Here is a 19,329-nt window from a genome sequence, read left to right as displayed (position 1 = left end):
AAAAGGAAAAAAAAATATAAGGATTAATTATCTAATTTAACTTAAATTTTTTTGTTTAAAATGATGATTTAATGAACTATGTCAATTTACTATTAAACTGTTAATAATTTAATCACTACTATGTTGTATCATCACAATATAAATGACTAAAACGTAACAATTAAAATATAAATAATTAAAATATAACTTGACACAATAAAAATAACTATTTTGATAGTGTACCAAATTTCTATTATTCTAAAAGCAGCTGTCATAAGAGACACCAAAATAAAAATCTGCTTCACAAAATTGACCCTCTTCGCTCCTCACAATAAACAAATCAAAAACAGAAGAAAAAACTCAAAGAAACATTTTCATTCCACCAATGGCTTCTTTACAGGGATCGTTTCCTGCAATTTCGGCTGTGCGTTCGAGCTTCTCTTCGTCTTCTTTGGTGGGAGTTTCTTTCGTTAGACTGCCGGACTGTAACCGGAGGAGCTCCGGCGACCGGATAAGCTGTCGTAGAACGTCCTGTAGAGCAATGGTTCAGCAAGCAGTGCAGGGAGGAGCTCCGGCTACTTATGCTAAAGATATGGAACGACTTTCTGCTAAGGAATCTCTTCTGCTTGCTGTGAGTTTATCCTTACTAACATTTTCTTGTCTCTAGTTTTAATTGTTAATAAGTTTTGTAGTTATACAAATTGCCCAAAGAAGAAGTGGTTCATTCGAGAATTTTGAGTTGGTTTTCAGTTAAGGCCAAATCTTGATTCCTAGAAAAAGAAAATACAAGTAATTGGCTAATTGCCTCAATTACAAGTCAAAGCAGTCAGCTTAGGTGCTTAGGTTCTGTCTACAAATTGCCTCTTTTTTTTTTCTTTTCTATTTTTTCAGGACCTATAAAAAGGTAAATTTAGAGTGAGATAAAATTTCAGGTATCAATCATTAATTCTGAGGGTTCTATCTAATATATTCATGTATTTTTTTATTATGCATCTTAAAGTTTGGCCCTTCATCTTAACTTTGTTAAATACTATTTCAGTTTAAGGATGCTGGGGGTTTCGAGGCATTAGTCACGGGAAAGACAACAGATATGCAACGAATTGATGTGAATGAGAGGATAACTGGCCTTGAGAGGCTCAATCCAACAACAAGGCCGACAACGTAGGTGCTTTGTCAAAAAACGAAATTTGCATGTTCATCTTTTCCATAAGACTTTTATTTGTTTATATAGCTTTCCAGGTCTCCCTTTCTGGAGGGTCTATGGAACTTTGAGTGGTTTGGATCTGGAAGCCCAGGACTTTTTGCTGCTAGAGTCGTATTTGAGTGAGTATCTTCTGAAAGCTGATGATCTCCTTTCTTTCTGATGACTGCCAGCTGATCTTCTTGGTGTTTCGTTGTACTTTGCAGGAGATTTCCTTCGACCTTGGCAAGAATGTCAAAAATGAATTTGCTTCTTAAGGATGGATATGCAAAGGTTGCAGCACATTTAAAATTGCTTAACTCGGTAAATATTTCCCCACCAACTTTGTATGCTCTCCTACACAAATAAATGTCACTTGTCATAAAGCATCAAGATGGTCTTCTATATGAACTGCTCACCTTGAACTTTATAGTGATCTTCAGCTGTCATCTTCCTTTATTTAATCATGCATAGCACCTGTGTTACTTGGACTCTTCATTTTTCTTAAGGTACCTATGCTTGACACTTCTATCCGACACATATTTGGACATGAGATGATCCTCCAAATTTTCGGAAAATCTTATAACTGAAGAGTGTGTCCATGTTGGATACGTAACTGTATTCAATACTTACCCTTGTGTCTAGTTACATAGCACAACATATTATTACTGCTTTATGCATGGGTCAGATGTGAATTAAATCAAATTGATTTAAATCTATTCTAGTAAAAAAATGTTTAGCAAACCAAATCACTATGTGGTCTCAGTTACTATTTTTTCTATGCAACATCTACTTTGTGCTTCTTGTTCTTGATATATCTTAGTATTAAGCTAAACAAGAATAATTAATGTATTTTTCTCGACTGTTATGGAAGTTGGTAAAGATTATGTTTTGCCCCTAGTCTTAACTGGATGGATGTACATCTTAAACCTTCACTGATGTCATTATTTGGGGAATAAGATTAAGTAATTTGAGACCAGACTAATTTCCTCCCATTTAAAAGTACTTGTATTAACAAATTTTGCTTGATCTTGCTCACTGTCAAAAGCTGTTGTCACTCAACTTCATTACTTATGGTTGAAATGTTTCTGTTTAGAAAGGTGGGGTGGCCTTTTATTTATGTGAATTAGGTAACATTATGTGAATATTGAAATGATGCTGTGTACAAGAGATTCCACATTAAGTTTCTCTTTTATTTCTGTTACCATCAAAGTTAAATAACTGGTGATAATTTTAGAATCATTGCCTCAGTTTCTTTTATACTGTGATCAACTCAATCTTGGTGGAGGGTAAGGTTGCTCCTTTCATATTTGTAGATAATGTTCCAAAGAGTGGAAAAAGCAGGGTATAAGCTTGGACCATCCATGTACGTACTGCAAGCCTTTGCACTGACTTCCCAGTGGAACTATTCCTTCTGCTAGTTTCTCATATGTATTGTCACTGGCTTGTATTACCTGCAACTTTGCAATTCTCAAATTGTGTGGAACAAGTGTTTTTACTCGTTTACCATTTGAGTTTTCTGTTTTTAAACTTGCTGTATGAATTTGGACCGAAATTATGCTGTATGAATTTGGACCGAAATTATGCTTTGATTAAACAACTTTCTTCTACATAGAGTTAATTAAACAGCCACTTTTTCATTGTATTTTATTTGAGTGCCAGGAAGTGCGCTCATCATTACAAAAATTTGAACTGATCTAGGGTTATCTCTGGTGCAATGCAGATAGAAAGCAAATTTATTCTTTCCGCCAAGGTGTCTGTGGAGGGACCATTAAGGATGAAAGAAGAATATGTTGAGGGGATATTTGAATCACCAACTATTGTTGAAGAAACAATACCAGAGCAGTTGAAAGGTGCATATAGTCAGGCTCTTACTACTGCCCAGCAACTTCCAGTTCCTATTAGGGATGCAGTGGCCAATGGACTACGAGTTCCTCTGAGTAAGCATTCAAATTTTCCAATTTTCTCCTAAGATGATATGGCTGATAGGAATTCACTGTTAATGTACATTATCGCACAAGACCATGCTGAAATGAACACTAAAACATAGTTCAAATCTAATCTAGGGTTACATTATGAGAAACAGTATGCTCGAGTATGTTCTTCTGAACAAATATCGAAGCCCATAGCTGATCTTCATGGATGCTAGACATTAGTGCCCCTTTTTCCACCTATAGACATGCTCTGATGTATCTGAAAAGTTCTGAAATATCCCTTCTGTTTTTCCATTTCTTATGCTTAAAGCTTGGTCATTAGCCTTTGAAGGTGCTTACCAGAGTTATAATAGTTATGATCATTTTTTTATGGCAAAGAAAGCTGTTTGATCATTTGGATATCTTTATAGAGGTTGCTATATGAAATAGTAAATTTTCTTTTGAGATCGAAGAACACGGGAATTTAAAATACTGAACTGTATCTCAGTATTACCAATACACTTCTAGCAAAGGTTATTGAAGGAGATGGTTTTGGCTCTGTTTCTGCTGCAGCATAAGAAGGCCAGATAATGCTGATAATCAAAAAGAAATACAAGCTTGTATGGTTTTATTGTGGATTATCAAAAGAAATAATGAATTTACTTGGTTAATTCATACCATGTAAGGAAAACATTACCAGCTAATTGTGATGGTTACCGTCTCCCTTCTCTCTTCTTCTTCTTCTTCTTCTTCTTCTTCTTCTTCTTTTTTTTTTTTTTTTCTGAATTCCCTTAGATGTGAGACAGTTACCATCCCTCTTTTTGGAACCCTTTGGATGTTGCCGAGTCAAGAAGTTGAACTTTTGGTTGGTTGGTGTAGGTAGGAAGAGGGGTCATTGTCTCAGGCAAGTCCATTCATTGTTTAAGTGGAATAAGTTCTTGTAGCCCAACATTTGTTTGGGAAAACTGAAAGGTGGGCAGCCACAACAAAGTTAGAGATTATGAACGTATTGTTTTTCTGGATCTCAATATCTAGCTTGTTTCTATTCTGTTTTCTTTTCACTTTTGCAACATGTTTCTTCCAGGTGTCTGTTGTAAAAGTAATGCCATACAAATATAATGAGGTGATTGTTTGAATGTTTCTTTCCTTGAGGGACGCTAGTTTCCAAATTTTGCAATTTACAAAGTCAAATTAAGGATGTGGTGAACTTATCCATCCCCTCCTGGTAGCACAATCTCCTGCTTCAATGTATACTTAGAATAGGTGACCTTACTTCAAATATATAAAATAGTTACTTATGGGCAAAGAGTAGTGCCAATGCATTTGGAATGAAATCATAGCCGAAAATGATGGCAGAGAATCAGTTCCATAAACGGATGCTGTTCCAATTCTGTCATCACTCAATGACTTTGGCAGCAATTTTAACAGCTGTCATGTACTGGATGATTAATGTGTCAAGGGTAAAATTTTACATGGTTATGGGTAAATTATATAGCTTTTCTGTTTGATATTCAACCATTTCATGAATCTGAGCAGAAGTTTCTTTGTGTTTCCAGGTGGGACATTCCAGAGACTGTTCATGATATCTTATCTGGATGAAGAGATCCTTGTAAGTTTATGTACTTTTTCCTCTGTTTCTTTTGATTTTATGATTATCTTTACACTTTTTGGCCTTCAGATCATTTTCTATATACTTCATTGTTAAAGTTGGCAATAACATATGAAATAATGAGTTAACCACATGGACGTAATTAGCAATTGATGCAAAAACCAAAGGTTTGAAATGGTCATTTAATGCCTTGAGAAAAAGGGAATTATACCATTGATATCTTTTATTTTGAGGAGCTAATGAATCAAGTAGAGTTCAGCTATTTGAAAAGAAAATGGGTTCTTATCGCAACCCTAGTGTATCATATCCCAATTATATATTAGCTATATGTGATTAATCATCTGTATTTTGATATTTTTTTGGTTGCCACATGTTATTATGACTTTCTTCTTGATGATCTTCATTCACCTTCGAACTGATCCTGTGCTCCTTCAGTCAAGTTCATATGAGCTGTATTATTCCACTTGATATTACATGTAGGCATTATTCTTTTTAATGCCTTAGCAAAAGGACTTTTGTTAGACATTGTGATAGGTATGCTGATAATATTACAATGCCATAACTTGCCATCAGCTTGCTAAACTTTCCCATTCTTGTCACGGGAGCTTAAGATGGTAGATTGAGAATGCTATGGTAGATTGAGAATGCTAACTTTGCTGAAACAACCTTCAAATTTTCAGTTCAGTTTTGTGGGGTAGATGCCTTTGTTACTTGGACTATAGTGTATAGGATACAAATACGTGGTTGACACAGATATGTTCAATTATGTTCCAAGTTTTCCCATACTCTTTAGGGTCCATTCCCCTACCAATGTTTGAATGTGCTGGGCTTGAGTTTTGAACATGTTTAATTCAAGAAAAATGAAGATAACATACAAAGAGTCGGCTGTATATTTACAGCACTGACAATGATGCCTCTGCTGTTAATATCTATAGTATGTGATAAATTTGACAACGTGTCAGAATCATCTTTTAGGGCACAGGCAGCACTCTCTATAAAAGCCACCCTCAGCCACCTCTCTGTAACATCTAAAATTTTGACTGACAAATAAGGATGTTATGGAGAGGGTTGAAAATATGATATATTTATATAAATTTTGGCTGATTAATAATTTAATTTCGATAAATATGCGAATTTGTATTTATATGTTAGTCAATTTTTCAATAGGCATAGCAAAAGCAATGATCGTTGTTGTTTCTCATGATGCCAGATAATAAGGGACACTGCGGGAATACCTGAAGTTCTTACTAGGTTGGAGGCATCTTCATCTGGCATGGCGGAAACTAATCCCGAATATGAGAGCTAAGGAGTTCGAGGATTGTGTTTGTTTGTTTTCCCCCTCCAAATAATTTTGTTCAAAAAGATTCCATGATCATAAATGTAAATTATAGTAAAATAGTGTATCAAATTCTTGAATGATGTTTACGTTGTGTTTGATAATGTTGTAATTGAGCCCTTCCATGGGTCTGGGCGGGGTCTTTGTTGGATCTACAAGTTGAGGTCAATTTTTTAGGGTTTTTTACATAATGATCAAATCTTTTAAAATGGTTAAATAAGACATTTCTTAAGGTGCTTAAATAAAAGCTTAGAAAAGTACCAATGTAGCAATGTTATATACAAAATAAATCAATAACACATGAATTTTGATTTAATGTGCAATGTTAGAGTAAAATAAATTTACATAGAGTATGCATATTATGAGATTTAAACCAAAATAAAATTTAACCTAAAAACTCATACTTAAATGAGATTGAGATTTTAAAGTTGCCCAAAGTTTAATCTAATAAATTTATCATATACAGTTTGATCAATTAGGTAATTTTTTTTGTCATAATTAGGGTATTTATTGTCGAAAGTAATAACTAATTCGCTTGTTGTGGGTGCTTTTCAAATAGGTAAACGATTAGCTATGAAATGTGATCTATTTCCATGAGCGAGAATAGAAACCTTAGACCACATGGTTAAGGGATGAGGTGAACAACCACCACATCACCCCTTATGGTTAATCAGTAAATGCGAGTTAAGCAAGTTGGTTTAAATAAAATTAGTCAATTGATTGTAGTACACAGACTACATGAATAGCTATCATCTTGCACTATTATTTCATTCTTAACCTCTTCCCTCGTAACTTCATCTTTTATTTTCTATTGACTTTACCGAAAGTCTTAAGAACTTCCTCATCCTTTTTGCGTTCCATGAAACTTTTTTGGGAAGGAGGTTCTATCACAAATAACTTCGGTTCTTCGTTTGTTAGGATCCATCTGATTAAGGAACAAGTAAAAAAATAATAGAATAAATTGAGAAATTGAACACACAAATTTAACGTGGAAAAACCCCTCCAAAGAGGATAAAAAATCACGGGCAAAGATAATTTTACTATAATGGCAAAAGAACGAAGAGTACAAAAGATGGAGATAAAAACTAAACCCCAAAAACAAAGAACCCTCAAAACGTAAACACAAAGTTCTCTAAATATGTTATGAGTTCTAATCTCTAATGTGTTTTTTTTCTAAGGTTGTAAAAGAACCTATTTATAGGCTAAATTAGTAGGTCAAATAAACTATGCTAATAAATGCTAAATATATTATGCTAATAAATATTAAATCTTCTAAAAAGAAAATATATTTTGTTTAATTTGACTTGCAAGCAATCTCTTAGGATTTGAGCCACACAACTCTAAGAATCTCCATATTGACACGAATTTTTATAACACCATCTTTGCCAAAGCCCACAACGGGCCTATCTTGAACTATGCAGGAAATTAACTAAATTGAATCTGTGCTTAGAAGCTAGAAGACTTCTAGCCTTCGACTTGTGCACTGCCAAATCAAAACTATCTCTGGTCTGATTTTCACGAACACAATGCCCTAACTTTTCAAAATCTGCATCCAAAGAGCTCCACGAGATACTTTAATGTCGCTCGACTTGATGTTGATTCTGCATCCTTTCAAGTCTAAAATACTTTAAGGAGATGAGATTCTTTCGTAAATCAAGTACATACCTGACATCTGAGAGTGTCCTAATCCTCCCATCGTGTATCCTAATTTTAACAGTACTGATACCAATTACCTTACTAGATGAATCATTTCCCATACGCACAACTCCACCTTCAACCGAACTGTATGTGGAGAATCATTCTCTATTGGAACACATGTGGAAAGAACATCCCGAATCTAGGATCCACTCAGATATGAGCTTGGAGTTATCGCTCGTTGAGACTAACAAGAAATCATCACCGCTTTCATCAGCCAAATTAGCACCAGCTACATCTTCCTTGTTACTCTCAACAGCTCTTTTATTTTGCAGTTTATAACAATCTGGTTTGACGTGACCTAACTTTTTACAATAACGACACCTTTTGTCTCGTTTCTTTGATGCTACCAAAATGGAAGCTTGCCTATCTGCCTTGCATCCAAATCAAACATATTATTGAGTTTGTATCTACTCAACAAATGATCCTTCACATCTTCGAACAAGAGTTTGTCTCTGCCATAAATCAGGGTCTCCCTGAAAGACTTGTATGAAGGGGGAAAAGAGCACAATAATATCATAGCCTGATCTTCATCATTAATATGTGCCTCAACATTCTTTAAATCATTTAAAAGAGTAATGGTTTGACTAATGCGATCTCTAAGAAGCTCACCTTCGTTCATGCGAAACGTAAATAAACGTTGTTTCAACACTAAACGGTTATCCAGAGACTTAATCGCATAAAGAGTTTCTAACCTTTATCACAAGGCAAATGAGGTCTTCTACGTCAATACCTCCTGCAATACCGTATTCTCAAGGCACAACTAGATTGCAGACAATGCCTTTTCATCAACTTCTTCCCATTCTGTTTGATTTAGATTCTCAGGCTTTTTCCCGGTAAAAACCTTTTTTTGTCCAGTTTGAACTAGAATTGTCATCATCCGAACTTGCCACAGATTAAAATTTATCTCACCATCGAACTTCTTAATTTCAAACCTTGTTGCTGCCATCTCTGAACGGGATGATCTATGAAAATTTAACTAGCTCTGATACATTATGGTCCCAAAACGGAGGTTTGTATCTCAAATTATGACCAAAATACTATTAAAAGTTCAAACTGCAAAAACTTGTCAAAAATAAACTTTAAACTCCATTTTCTCCAATTATTTCCTAAATTAATAATAAATAAAATATAAATATAAATAATATAATTCAATGCGAAAAATATCACAAATAAATATAAAGTTATGCACTTATCACTTCTCCTTACCTTTTTCCGTTTCAATATCCTTACCTTTTCTCCTCTAACTATTCCTATAAGCCATTATATCTAAATTCTAAATTTTAAACTCTGATTTGTCTAGACGAATTGTTACTAACTTTACTTAAAACACAAAACAGAAAGGACAAAAAAAATGAAACTTACCAAATGAAACCAAAAAGCAAAGACTCCCACAATGCAAAAAACTTAAGCAACACAACTTCTAAAGAACTCTCCTAAAAAATCCTTAGGCTCTCAATATAGTGGCCTAAAGACTTACAAAATTTTTGAAAAGCCCAATTTATATAGAACACATGTGTGCCCAACATGATTTAAAAAATGACATTTTTTTAGAACAAACCAAATGCAAATGTGTCCCTGCAAATATGATTCGATGGTCCATATATCCTATTAACAATAGACATGTAAGTATTTCATTAACTAACGAATATTCAAATGACACACCTTGCCGCTAAAATCAAGGTCCTCACCATTACATGATGTGTGTGCAACACACAACTCCTTCCCACCACATGTATTGCTCATGCACAAGTTGCCAAAGCTTTAAAAAAGCATAAATTCAAAATGTCATTACCTCACCTTGAGGAAGGTCACTTTATAACATTTTCTTTAATTGAGGGGATTGTTATACATACCTCACCAATGCGAGCTTTGCTAACCATACCTCGCAAACCACAACCTTACCTATGGGTGATACCTTGCTAGGTTTGATCCTTGCCCACAGATGCATGGTCGACACATAAAACACCTCTAGTTTACCTTCCTAAATATAGTTAATGAACTTCCTCAAAGCATGAAGCACGCATAGAACTTCATTAAGCCTACACCGAGCCAATTGTAACCAGATCTCCAAATCCATCAACCCCATCACCTCGCTAGAAATCTATCATGTTCCCTAAAGAGTTAACCATGATAAGATTAGCATGGACACGTGTTGAGGCTTGAGGGTAAGAAGGCAACCAATCTCGTCTATAAAATACCTTTTCTTGCCTTTAAGAATCCTTCTCTCGAACTTATTATTATTATTATTATTATTATTATTATTATTATTATTATTATTATTATTATTATTATTATTATTATTATTATTATGTCTTACCCTATTCAACTTTTGTCTCAAGTGACTCTTAACACACCTCTACCATGGGAACCGTCATCTTCCTCCTCCTTCCCTATTCTACCTTCAACAATTTTATATAAATAAGAAATCATACTTCTTCTACCTTTAAGTTAGTCATTAACATGCCAATGATGAGTCCTAAGTTTAATAGTAAGGTTGAGGTCTAGAAAATTTTAAGATTCCAAATTTAAGTCTATATTGTATAAGTCATATGTGAATTCTCAGTCTATATTGTATTTTGGTTTAAATTTTATGTTGCGTGCTTTGTCTAGGTATGAATATATCTTAATTTTAGTCTCATAGTGCTTTACAATGGTTAAATATAGTTATTTAGAAGTATGTTTTGGCATAATGCCAAATTTAGCCCTTAACGTTTACTTTTTTTGTCAATTTGGTCCCCCATTTTTTTTGCCACAACATTTCAGAAAGAGTAAAATTTGACCATCAATCTTTTAAAAAAGAGCCGAATTGATTTTTTTAATAGAAATACTAAAAAAAATTAATTTTTTAAACATGGTAACCCATATGGCAACCCGCTACTTCATTCTAATTTTATTGCATTTTAAGAAAAAAATATAATTTTTCGAGGCTTTTTTAGTTTTTGAACTTTTATATTTTTAAATTATTAATTTGTTGACATGGTATATAAGACAAATAATGTCATATCAACTTGAAATGCACATGGACTATCATGTGGATACCGTGTCAATATCATTAAAAGAAAATTTGTCAATATTTCTATTAAAGAAAAACAATTTGACTCTTTTAAAGGTTAAAAGTCAAATTTAACTAAATAAATAAACAAAAGCCAATTTGATAGAAAGGATAAATATTAAAAGTTAAATTTATCATTATACCTGTTTTGTGACTGTAATTATGATCTACTTGTAATTTCTTAAAAATCATTAACATCTTAATTATACTTTAATAAGATATTAATCTTTAACTTATAAAAAACTCATAAATTTAATTTTATAATTAAATGATAATATAAATTAATCTATAGTCGAAAATAAAGTTTATGGACAAATCAAAATATAATTTTGTTTTATGTTAAAAAATACATATGATTATTTAAATAAAAAGGTGAGCATTGATATATTAATAGTGTATTTTTTTATTTTACAAATAATTTTAAAATTAACATGTATCTCTTTTTTAAAAATTTTTTACTAGCACTTATCAACCCCTAGCCCTACTTGAAGAATCTAAAAACTCCGGTGATAATGTACTAAATATTTATAATGATTTATTATTTTAAATAAAATTAATCTAGATAGGATTTAATAAAATCAATCCGTTGGGTGGAGAGTTTAAATGAAAATGTTTGGAAGTGGATTGGACTGCGAATTGCGTGGGAAATGGACAGTATATGTTATCTAATCTACAACTTTGTGGCAAATAGCAAACTTTTCTAATAACATCCAAAACAAGTGGCTTAAAAACCATTACAATCTTTTTATATGGAAATTAAATAAAATTTTAGTTGAAATGAATCTCAAAATTATAGTGTTTTATATTCATATCTCATTATATTGGTTTTATTATGGTTTTATTTTTATAAAAAGTGTGATTTTTAATAACTTTAAATTGAATTGATCTCTATTAGATTCATAACACCAATTCAATCGAGTTTTAAGTATGGCGAAAACTTTTTTAGGGCAGAATTAAAATGATTATTTTATAATGGTAAAATGCAATTTCACCATTCTAATGGTTTATATCTTTATAATTTTAAAAGATTAAATCAAATTTTTATTATTTTGAGAGGCAAAAGTGTAGTTTTACTATTACTAATTTAAAATTTTATAAATTATAAAGAGCCTAAATGAAGAATTTTCCAATTTAGGAGGGACTGGGTATATATATTTCAATGATCAGTTTGTTGTATTTTGTATTCAGAATTTCTCTATGACTTATTCTTGGTCCAAATTGATTTTAAGATGAAAAATTGAATTAAAGTAATATGTATCCTTTTAATTGCTAAATATTGTTTGAAAATGGATTGAAGAAATGAAAAGGATGAAATGTGAATTTTGTTATTAAAACAAGAAATTAGGGTTGGTGGTGTAATTAAGATGAGTGGAAGCAGGTGGTTGATCCTGCTATGTTTTTATTAGATAAATGAGTAGGTTTCTATGAACGGATATAGTTTACCAAAATGGTTGATTTAAATATAAGGTGCACCAATGCTAACCTTTGCCTTCCATGTTGGGTCATTTTTAATAAATTATTTGGTGCAGTATTTAAAGTTTAAAAAATTTCACCATATCTATCAAAGTATTTGAGCAATGATTTTTTACATAGTAATTATTGATAAAGTAATATAAATATAAGTAATTTTATTTGATACAGTGTTCAATTAATTTGTAACATCAACTCAATTAAATACTTAAATAATATATTTTAGAATAATTTTATGATAAATTATGAGACTTTCTTGGGAATGGAGGAATGCCAAATTTAATTATCACATCCATAAAATTTCTAAAATTCATGCTTTCAAGAAAGCTTTTAATTAATTTTCATATATTTAAAAACCTACAAAATCACACATTATTTGATGAATTGTATAGAATTTATTAGAGTAATTCAACACTTTTCAAGCAAACCCCACGAAATTAACACAAAGTTAAAGTCAAACTTGGTCCATGGATAAAGTTAAATCAAGTCAACTCATACAGTGAGACCAAGCTAACCATATAGAACCTCGGATTATATTGATTTGAATTGGGCTAAAATGGTCCAAATTAGGTCAAATCAAGTTAAAGATGATGGATCTTGTTTGAACCAGGTTAAGGTGGATTGAATTGGTTTGACTCGGGTTAAGATGGACCGAATCATGTCAAACCGTAGTCAAAATAGATTGAACCGAAGTAAATCGGGTCAAAGTTGTTGAATCCGTTGAAATCAATAGTTAACGTTGATATAGGATTGTGTGTTGATGTGTGGAGGAGATTGGTTGTGTGTAGGCAGCGTGTAGGACCTCATTTTGAGAATATAACCATTACACGTCATTTTTGCGTTTTGAGAATTTTTAAAATTTTAATACATCTCTCTAATTTTAATTTATATATATATATATATTCATTTTGAATAGATTTTTATACATTTTTATTTTTAGATTTTTTAGAATTAAGATCAAATTGGTTGAATGTGTAAATGTTGATGGTTAAATTTATTGAATTCTTTTAGAATCGAGGTCAAATTAATAGAATATGTAAATATTAAAGGCTAAAACGCAATTATACTAATCAAAAGTAAGATAAATTGACAAAAAAACTGATCGGTGTATTAATTGTATTTATTTGCTCACTTTCGACATTTATAGAAACTAAATTGCTCTATTTTTTAAACGGACCAATTTAATAAATATCAAAATTGAATAAGTATTTTAACATTTTTTTCAAATTGTTGAGAAAAGAAAATAATTGCTTATGCTATGATTTTAAAATATAAACTCTAGATTCGTTGCTTTATCACCTTTAATCATTTCATGTTTTTAGTGAGGTTTAATACATCATCACCTTTTTAATATGGTAATTGTAATTTTTTAGTCCAATATGATATTTAAATTTAGTAAATATTATATATTTTGGTACTTAAAAGTAACACTATTAACTTTTAGCATTCAATTTAAGTTTTAGAATTTATTTAATAAAAATCATAATTAATTAATAAGATTAACAATTAAATTTCATTAAATGAACCCAAGAAATTGAAAAGAAATCACAGTCATGATACTATATTAAATAAATTAAATATTTGACTCAATGATCGATTCAACACATTTTCAAAGATTTCAATAAAGAAGTTAACAATCTAGCTAAAATGGATGTTAATAACAAAAGTAGTACCCAATATTTTGAAACGCCTCCATGAGAGCTTGATGTATCTATAATTAGTTTTCTTTATAATGAAGTTTCATTCGCCAAAAGAAAAACTAAATATAAAAATAAACAAATTCACAATTAACACTAAATTATCATATTCATAAAATCATAAAATCAAACCTAAAACATTAGCAATTAACTTTTATAAAATTAATCTTAAAATTTAAATAAGACAATGAAAAATTAGTAATTTTATCTTTAAATATCAAAATACATAATTTTTATTAAATATAAGTAGCAATTTAAAAACTGTGGAGTTCAACTAGTAAATGATTTATTAAGCATTTTAGTAATTATCTTTCCTTGAAGCTATCATCAAATGCCCCATTTCTAATAATTAGGAGCAGGGACGAAGCATTTTATCTATATTCATAGTTTTCCTAATATATATATATATATATATATAATTGCGAACTTAAATGTTTTTTCTTTTCAAATTTTTAATGTGTTTCCATTATAAAAAGTAAAACAAAATTGTATTAGTTTTGTTATTAAGTAGTAAATTATAATTATTCATATAATAATATTTCATATATAAAATTTAACGATAATGATTTTTATAATATAGTCTATATTACTAATATATTATCTGAAAATGATTATCATCCGTTTATTGATTGTTAAAGAAAATAAAATAAAAATTGAATAGTGAAGATATATTATTATTTTTATAATTTTGCAAATTTTTAATAATTATTAGGATTTTTATTAGCACTATATTTTAATATTGCTTTGTATTAATTACACGAACTATAATTATATTGTATATATTAAAATGCTTTAATTTTATTAAAATATTTAAATTATTAAATAAATTAATATATTTTAATTATATTCAATGGAATAAAAATATTATGTTACACTAATTACAATATTAATGTGAGGAGACTTTGAAGGATAAAATGATGTATTAAATTGAACACTTGCAAAGCAAGACATTTATCAATTAATAGAAAAAAAAACCATACAACAGGTTTGGTTTTGCACGTTTTTTATTCCCAAAGTAACGGGTTAAGACAAAATGCGATTGCACATTCCATATGAACAGAAGCAAACTATCTGTTTAATTAATTAAATTAAAATGAAGAGAAGACTGGTTGTATTACATCCAAAATTGGCATAAAGAAAAATATATATAAGAAGAAATTTCATCGCAAAAATAAGAAATTATCTCAGAAATTAAGTTTAATCTCTTGTATTTACACAAATATAATAAGCTTAGAGAGACACAAAAAGATTCATAAAAATTAGGTGAAAACTCTATCTTAAATAATAATAATAATAATCTTCATTAATGACCCAGACATTCATTTGTGTTAACTAGCCAGTAAAAAATAAAATAGTATTGTTGGCTTAGACAATCCCTTCCCCTTCCCTTGGCACACACAAAGTAAAGAATCAATCTATGCAAGTTGAGGTTCATGAAATCCATGCATGAGATGACAAGGGTCCAAAGGAAATTCAGTTAGCTCTTGAATAAATCCATCCAAATCTCCAAAACCAGTCAAGAAACCACCTGAATTCTCCCCACATACCTTCATCTTCTTCCTTCACCCTTTCTATTGCTTCCAAGCCTGCAAGCAACCCAGTTCTCAGCTCCATTTTCTGATCTTTGGAACCCTTTTCTTGAGGTGGTTTCCCAGTAAGTGTCTGGACCAGTTGTCTGAAGTTTGCCACATCGGTCTTAATGATCTGTGGGGCTAATAAGTGAATTATGCGTATCTTGGGCTTTGCCTTTGATATTATTTGTGAATCCTTGTGAATGGATAGTGGTGTTGAAGGAGACATTCTGGTTTGTTTCTTCATCATCAAATTCTCCATGTTTGAAAGAATAGATGGGGGACACAGTTGGTGTATTTGTTTAGACTTTAGAGGGGGAGAGATTCAACAAGGTAATGAAGAAAACCTTGAATGGTCCCCCGCCAAAACTGGATTAGCTTATTTAGAATTATTATAAAGATTAATAAAATATTTATAAAGACTCATTAAATGTTATTTAAAAAATCGTATTTATATTTTATAGAATATTCTTTTAATCAATTAAGATTTTCTTATTATTTGGTTTGTATGTATCGATCGAGATATGCAGTTTTATTATGTACAGGAAATGCTAATGACGTTTTAATTTAAATTTATTATGCCAGATATGTAAAATTTATTGATTTTGTTTATTACATATTTATTTAGCTGTAGGAATTATTGATTGATTTTATAATATTTGCAAGTATGTTGTTTTGAAGTCTTAGATGGTATGCACAATATTAACACTTCTCTCTAGTGTCGTATCTTCACCAAACAAGATACCCCTCTATAAACAGTCTATAGCTCTTTGAGGATATTGAGAACAAACTCCTAACATTAAAACAATGCTTTCGATTGTTGAGTGACTGGTTAACTATCCGATGAATACTATTTAAACAAGAAATTTAATGTTGATAAAAAATTAATAATAGAAAACAGTACAAATGCTCTCAAAATTAAGAACTTTTGGTACTTCGAGTACATAATTAAAAGTCAATATCAATCATAAAAAATATCAATCATTAGGTTTCCAACTGCAGCAAGTAGACCAAAAGCTTTGGCGATTTCTGATCATTTTCATTCTAATATCAAGAGATCAAAATATTTATTCTTTAAAATTTTGATGAAATTTATCAAATTGATACTCATATCAACTTTGTCTTTTAAGAAATATCATCATTACGATGGATGTAGATACATAAAACATTCAAATTTTATGCATCGTATCGTAATATGTTTTGTTTAATTTAATTTAGTTCCATTAAATATCCTCTTGCTATTATGAAGTGAAAGGCGAAGTCATCATCTTTATGTTATGGAGTCGATATGAAATTATAAAACTCGATAAAATGCATTATTCAAAATTTTGTATTAAAAATTTTAAATTGAATTATTAATTTATATGAAAACTTAGCTAAATGGTTAAAAAAATTAAATTAAATTATTAATATTTAGGAGGAACTAAATATAGAATTATTTCATTTAACTAGCCAATATTTTGCCTTAGTTGGCCGTGGAGCTAGATTTGTATTGGGTTGAGCTACTCATCTAAGTTCAAAAGTCCACTCAAACATCCATTTAAATTTTGGGAGGGTTTAAATAAAACTATTTGATACAAAAAATGGGATTGAGCAAAAAATTTAGACTAGTTTAAAATATGGGTTGAGCTCAGGTTTGGTAAAGTTTTAGGCCCAGGTTTCGAATTGGATCTGGATGAAATTCGTAGAAGAGACAGATGAGATCTCAAAGAGAAGAGGAACTTAATAATGTTAGAGGAAAAGGTAAAGAAAGGGAATTTAGTAGAAGATGTTATAGAATTAATAAGGTTAATGAAACTGCAAACCGAAGGTGTGAAATCGAAGCAATGCATAATATGATAATTGAAGATAATGAGGTTCTCGAGGAAATACCAATCGGACCTGTTGAAGGAAAGAAAAAACAGATGATTCAACAAATAGAAGGAACGCATCAAAATGTCCACTCAAGTCCTTCAATCAGTAAAGATATATCGGCGGCCGCTAATAAGCAGGCCAACCGGTCACAATGAAAATTTTAAGTTGGAATGTTCGTGGCCTAGGGCAGTCACGAACAGTAAAACGTCTAAAAAATAGCTTGAAATAACTTCAGCCTCAAATTTTATTTCTAATTGAAACAAAAGTCAATTCAAGAAGAATGGAATCAATAAGAAAAACATGTGGCTATGCAAACGGGATTGATGTGTGTGCGGAAGGATCAAAAGGGGGACTTTCTCTTAGTTGGAAGGAAAGAGTATTTGTTAAATTGAGAAGTTATTCTAAATCTCATATTGATATAGAAGTTTTGGGAAATAGTGGAGAATAATATTGGCGTTTTACAGGTTTTTATGGCTCGCCAATTGAATAGAAAAGGAAAGATTCATGGAGCCTCCTTAGACAACTAAAAGGAAGCAGCCAGTTGCCATGGCTTGTTATGGGGGATTTTAATAAAATACTTTTCTCGTTTGAAAAAAGAAGGGGTAGGTTAAGGGAGGAAAGAAAAATGTTGGTATTTAGGGAGGCTTTGGAAGATTGTGAATTGAATGATTTAGGATTTTCAAGACAATGGTTTACATGGGAACAATGTAGACTTCCAAGCAATAACATTCGTGAAAGACTGGATAGGGGGTGGCTAATCTACTATGGTGGGAAAGGTTCTCGAATTTCTCAGTTCAAGATAAGTGTCATAGTATTTCTGACCATTATCTCATAATTATTAACATAGTGACGCATGGAATAGGAAGATTTGAGAATAGTAAAATCCTGTTTAGATTCAATGCTAATTGGGTGCTGGAAAACGATTTCGAAAAGGTAATCAGTCAAGGATGGGATTTAGGAGATAAGGATTTGCTAAAGAAATTAGAAGATCTGAAATTAAAATTGAAAACCTGGGATAAATCTAGTAGTAGATCCAGGTGAAAGACTAGAGAGGATTTAAAATTGCGGCTTATTAATTTAAATAGAGAAGATCCAGATGATGACATCTTGGCAGAATTAACAGAAGTTAAGCTAGCACTCAACATGGAAGCCGACAAGAAAGAATTGCATTAGGAACAACGGGCAAGAGCTAATTGGTTAAGTATGGGGGATCGAAACACTATTTTCTTCCATAATTTTGTAACCCAACACAAAAAGAGAAATACAATAAAGACTTTGGAGGATGGAAGGGGTGGATGGGTGGAGGGTGACAACGTCATTAATAAACTTGCAACCAATTTTTTTCGATATCTATTCTCTTCCAATCCACTACAAAGCTGTGAAAGGCTTAGAAGCAAAGTCCAACCGTGTATTACAGAATCTCTAAATGAGGAACTCATTAGAGAATTTAAGGAAGAAGAGGTTGTGGAAGCATTAAAAAGTATGGCACCTCTCAAAGCATCAGGAAAATATGGATGCCCAGCGTTCTTCTACCAAAAATTCTGGCATATTATAGGAAAAGATGTTGTTAATTATTGCTTTCAAGTACTGAATAATGGGATGAATTTTGAGGAAGTTAACAAAACCAATATTGTGTTTATCCCAAAGGTACAAACCATTACAAATTTGGGACAATTCAGACCCATAAGTCTTTGTAATGTCATATACAAATTGATCTCAAAAGTAGTGGTTAACAGATTTCGAAGGGTGCTACACTATGTATTGAAGAAACGCAAGGTGCTTTTGTCCCAGGAAGACAAATAACTAATAACATAATGATAGCTTATGAATTATTACATTCCTTTAAAAAAGAAAAGAAAAGAAAAGAGGAGGTGCAGGATATTTTGCTTTAAAATTGGACATGAGCAAAGCCTATGATAGAGCGGAATAGAATTACCTTGAAAACGTGATGAAAATGCTAGGCTTTTGTA

At 31.3% G+C, this 19,329-nt stretch overlaps 1 protein-coding gene and 1 pseudogene across 1 annotated transcript; one reads left to right on the top strand and one right to left on the bottom strand.

Annotated features, from left to right (window-relative positions):
* Nucleotides 1-257: 257 nt before the first annotated feature.
* Nucleotides 258-6,208, top strand: LOC105799550 (probable plastid-lipid-associated protein 13, chloroplastic). Its single transcript, XM_012630178.2, has 7 exons — nt 258-610; nt 1,019-1,140; nt 1,219-1,302; nt 1,387-1,483; nt 2,883-3,099; nt 4,629-4,681; nt 5,892-6,208. The coding sequence occupies exons 1-7, from the start codon at nt 365-367 to the stop codon at nt 5,985-5,987; spliced, it is 915 nt and encodes a 304-aa protein (XP_012485632.1). The 5' UTR covers nt 258-364; the 3' UTR covers nt 5,988-6,208.
* A 9,048-nt stretch (nt 6,209-15,256) lies between these two features.
* LOC105797693 (VQ motif-containing protein 17-like) lies at nt 15,257-15,862 on the bottom strand (annotated as a pseudogene).
* Between the last annotated feature and the right edge of the window lie 3,467 nt (nt 15,863-19,329).

This window comes from Gossypium raimondii, chromosome 9, assembly GCF_025698545.1.
Source record: "Gossypium raimondii isolate GPD5lz chromosome 9, ASM2569854v1, whole genome shotgun sequence".
In the NCBI taxonomy this organism is placed as follows: domain Eukaryota; kingdom Viridiplantae; phylum Streptophyta; class Magnoliopsida; order Malvales; family Malvaceae; genus Gossypium; species Gossypium raimondii.
The sequence above is the reverse complement of the archived record's forward strand: the minus strand, read 5'-3'. Positions and strand labels throughout refer to the sequence as shown.

Excerpts from the sequence above, each read along its gene's own strand:
- LOC105799550 (XM_012630178.2), top strand. The coding sequence starts at position 365 with ATGGCTTCTTTACAGGGATCGTTTCCTGCAATTTCGGCTGTGCGTTCG. Across the intron at positions 1,484-2,882 it reads ATTTAAAATTGCTTAACTCG|ATAGAAAGCAAATTTATTCT; the intron begins GTAAATATTTCC and ends GGTGCAATGCAG. Across the intron at positions 4,682-5,891 it reads ATCTGGATGAAGAGATCCTT|ATAATAAGGGACACTGCGGG; the intron begins GTAAGTTTATGT and ends TCATGATGCCAG.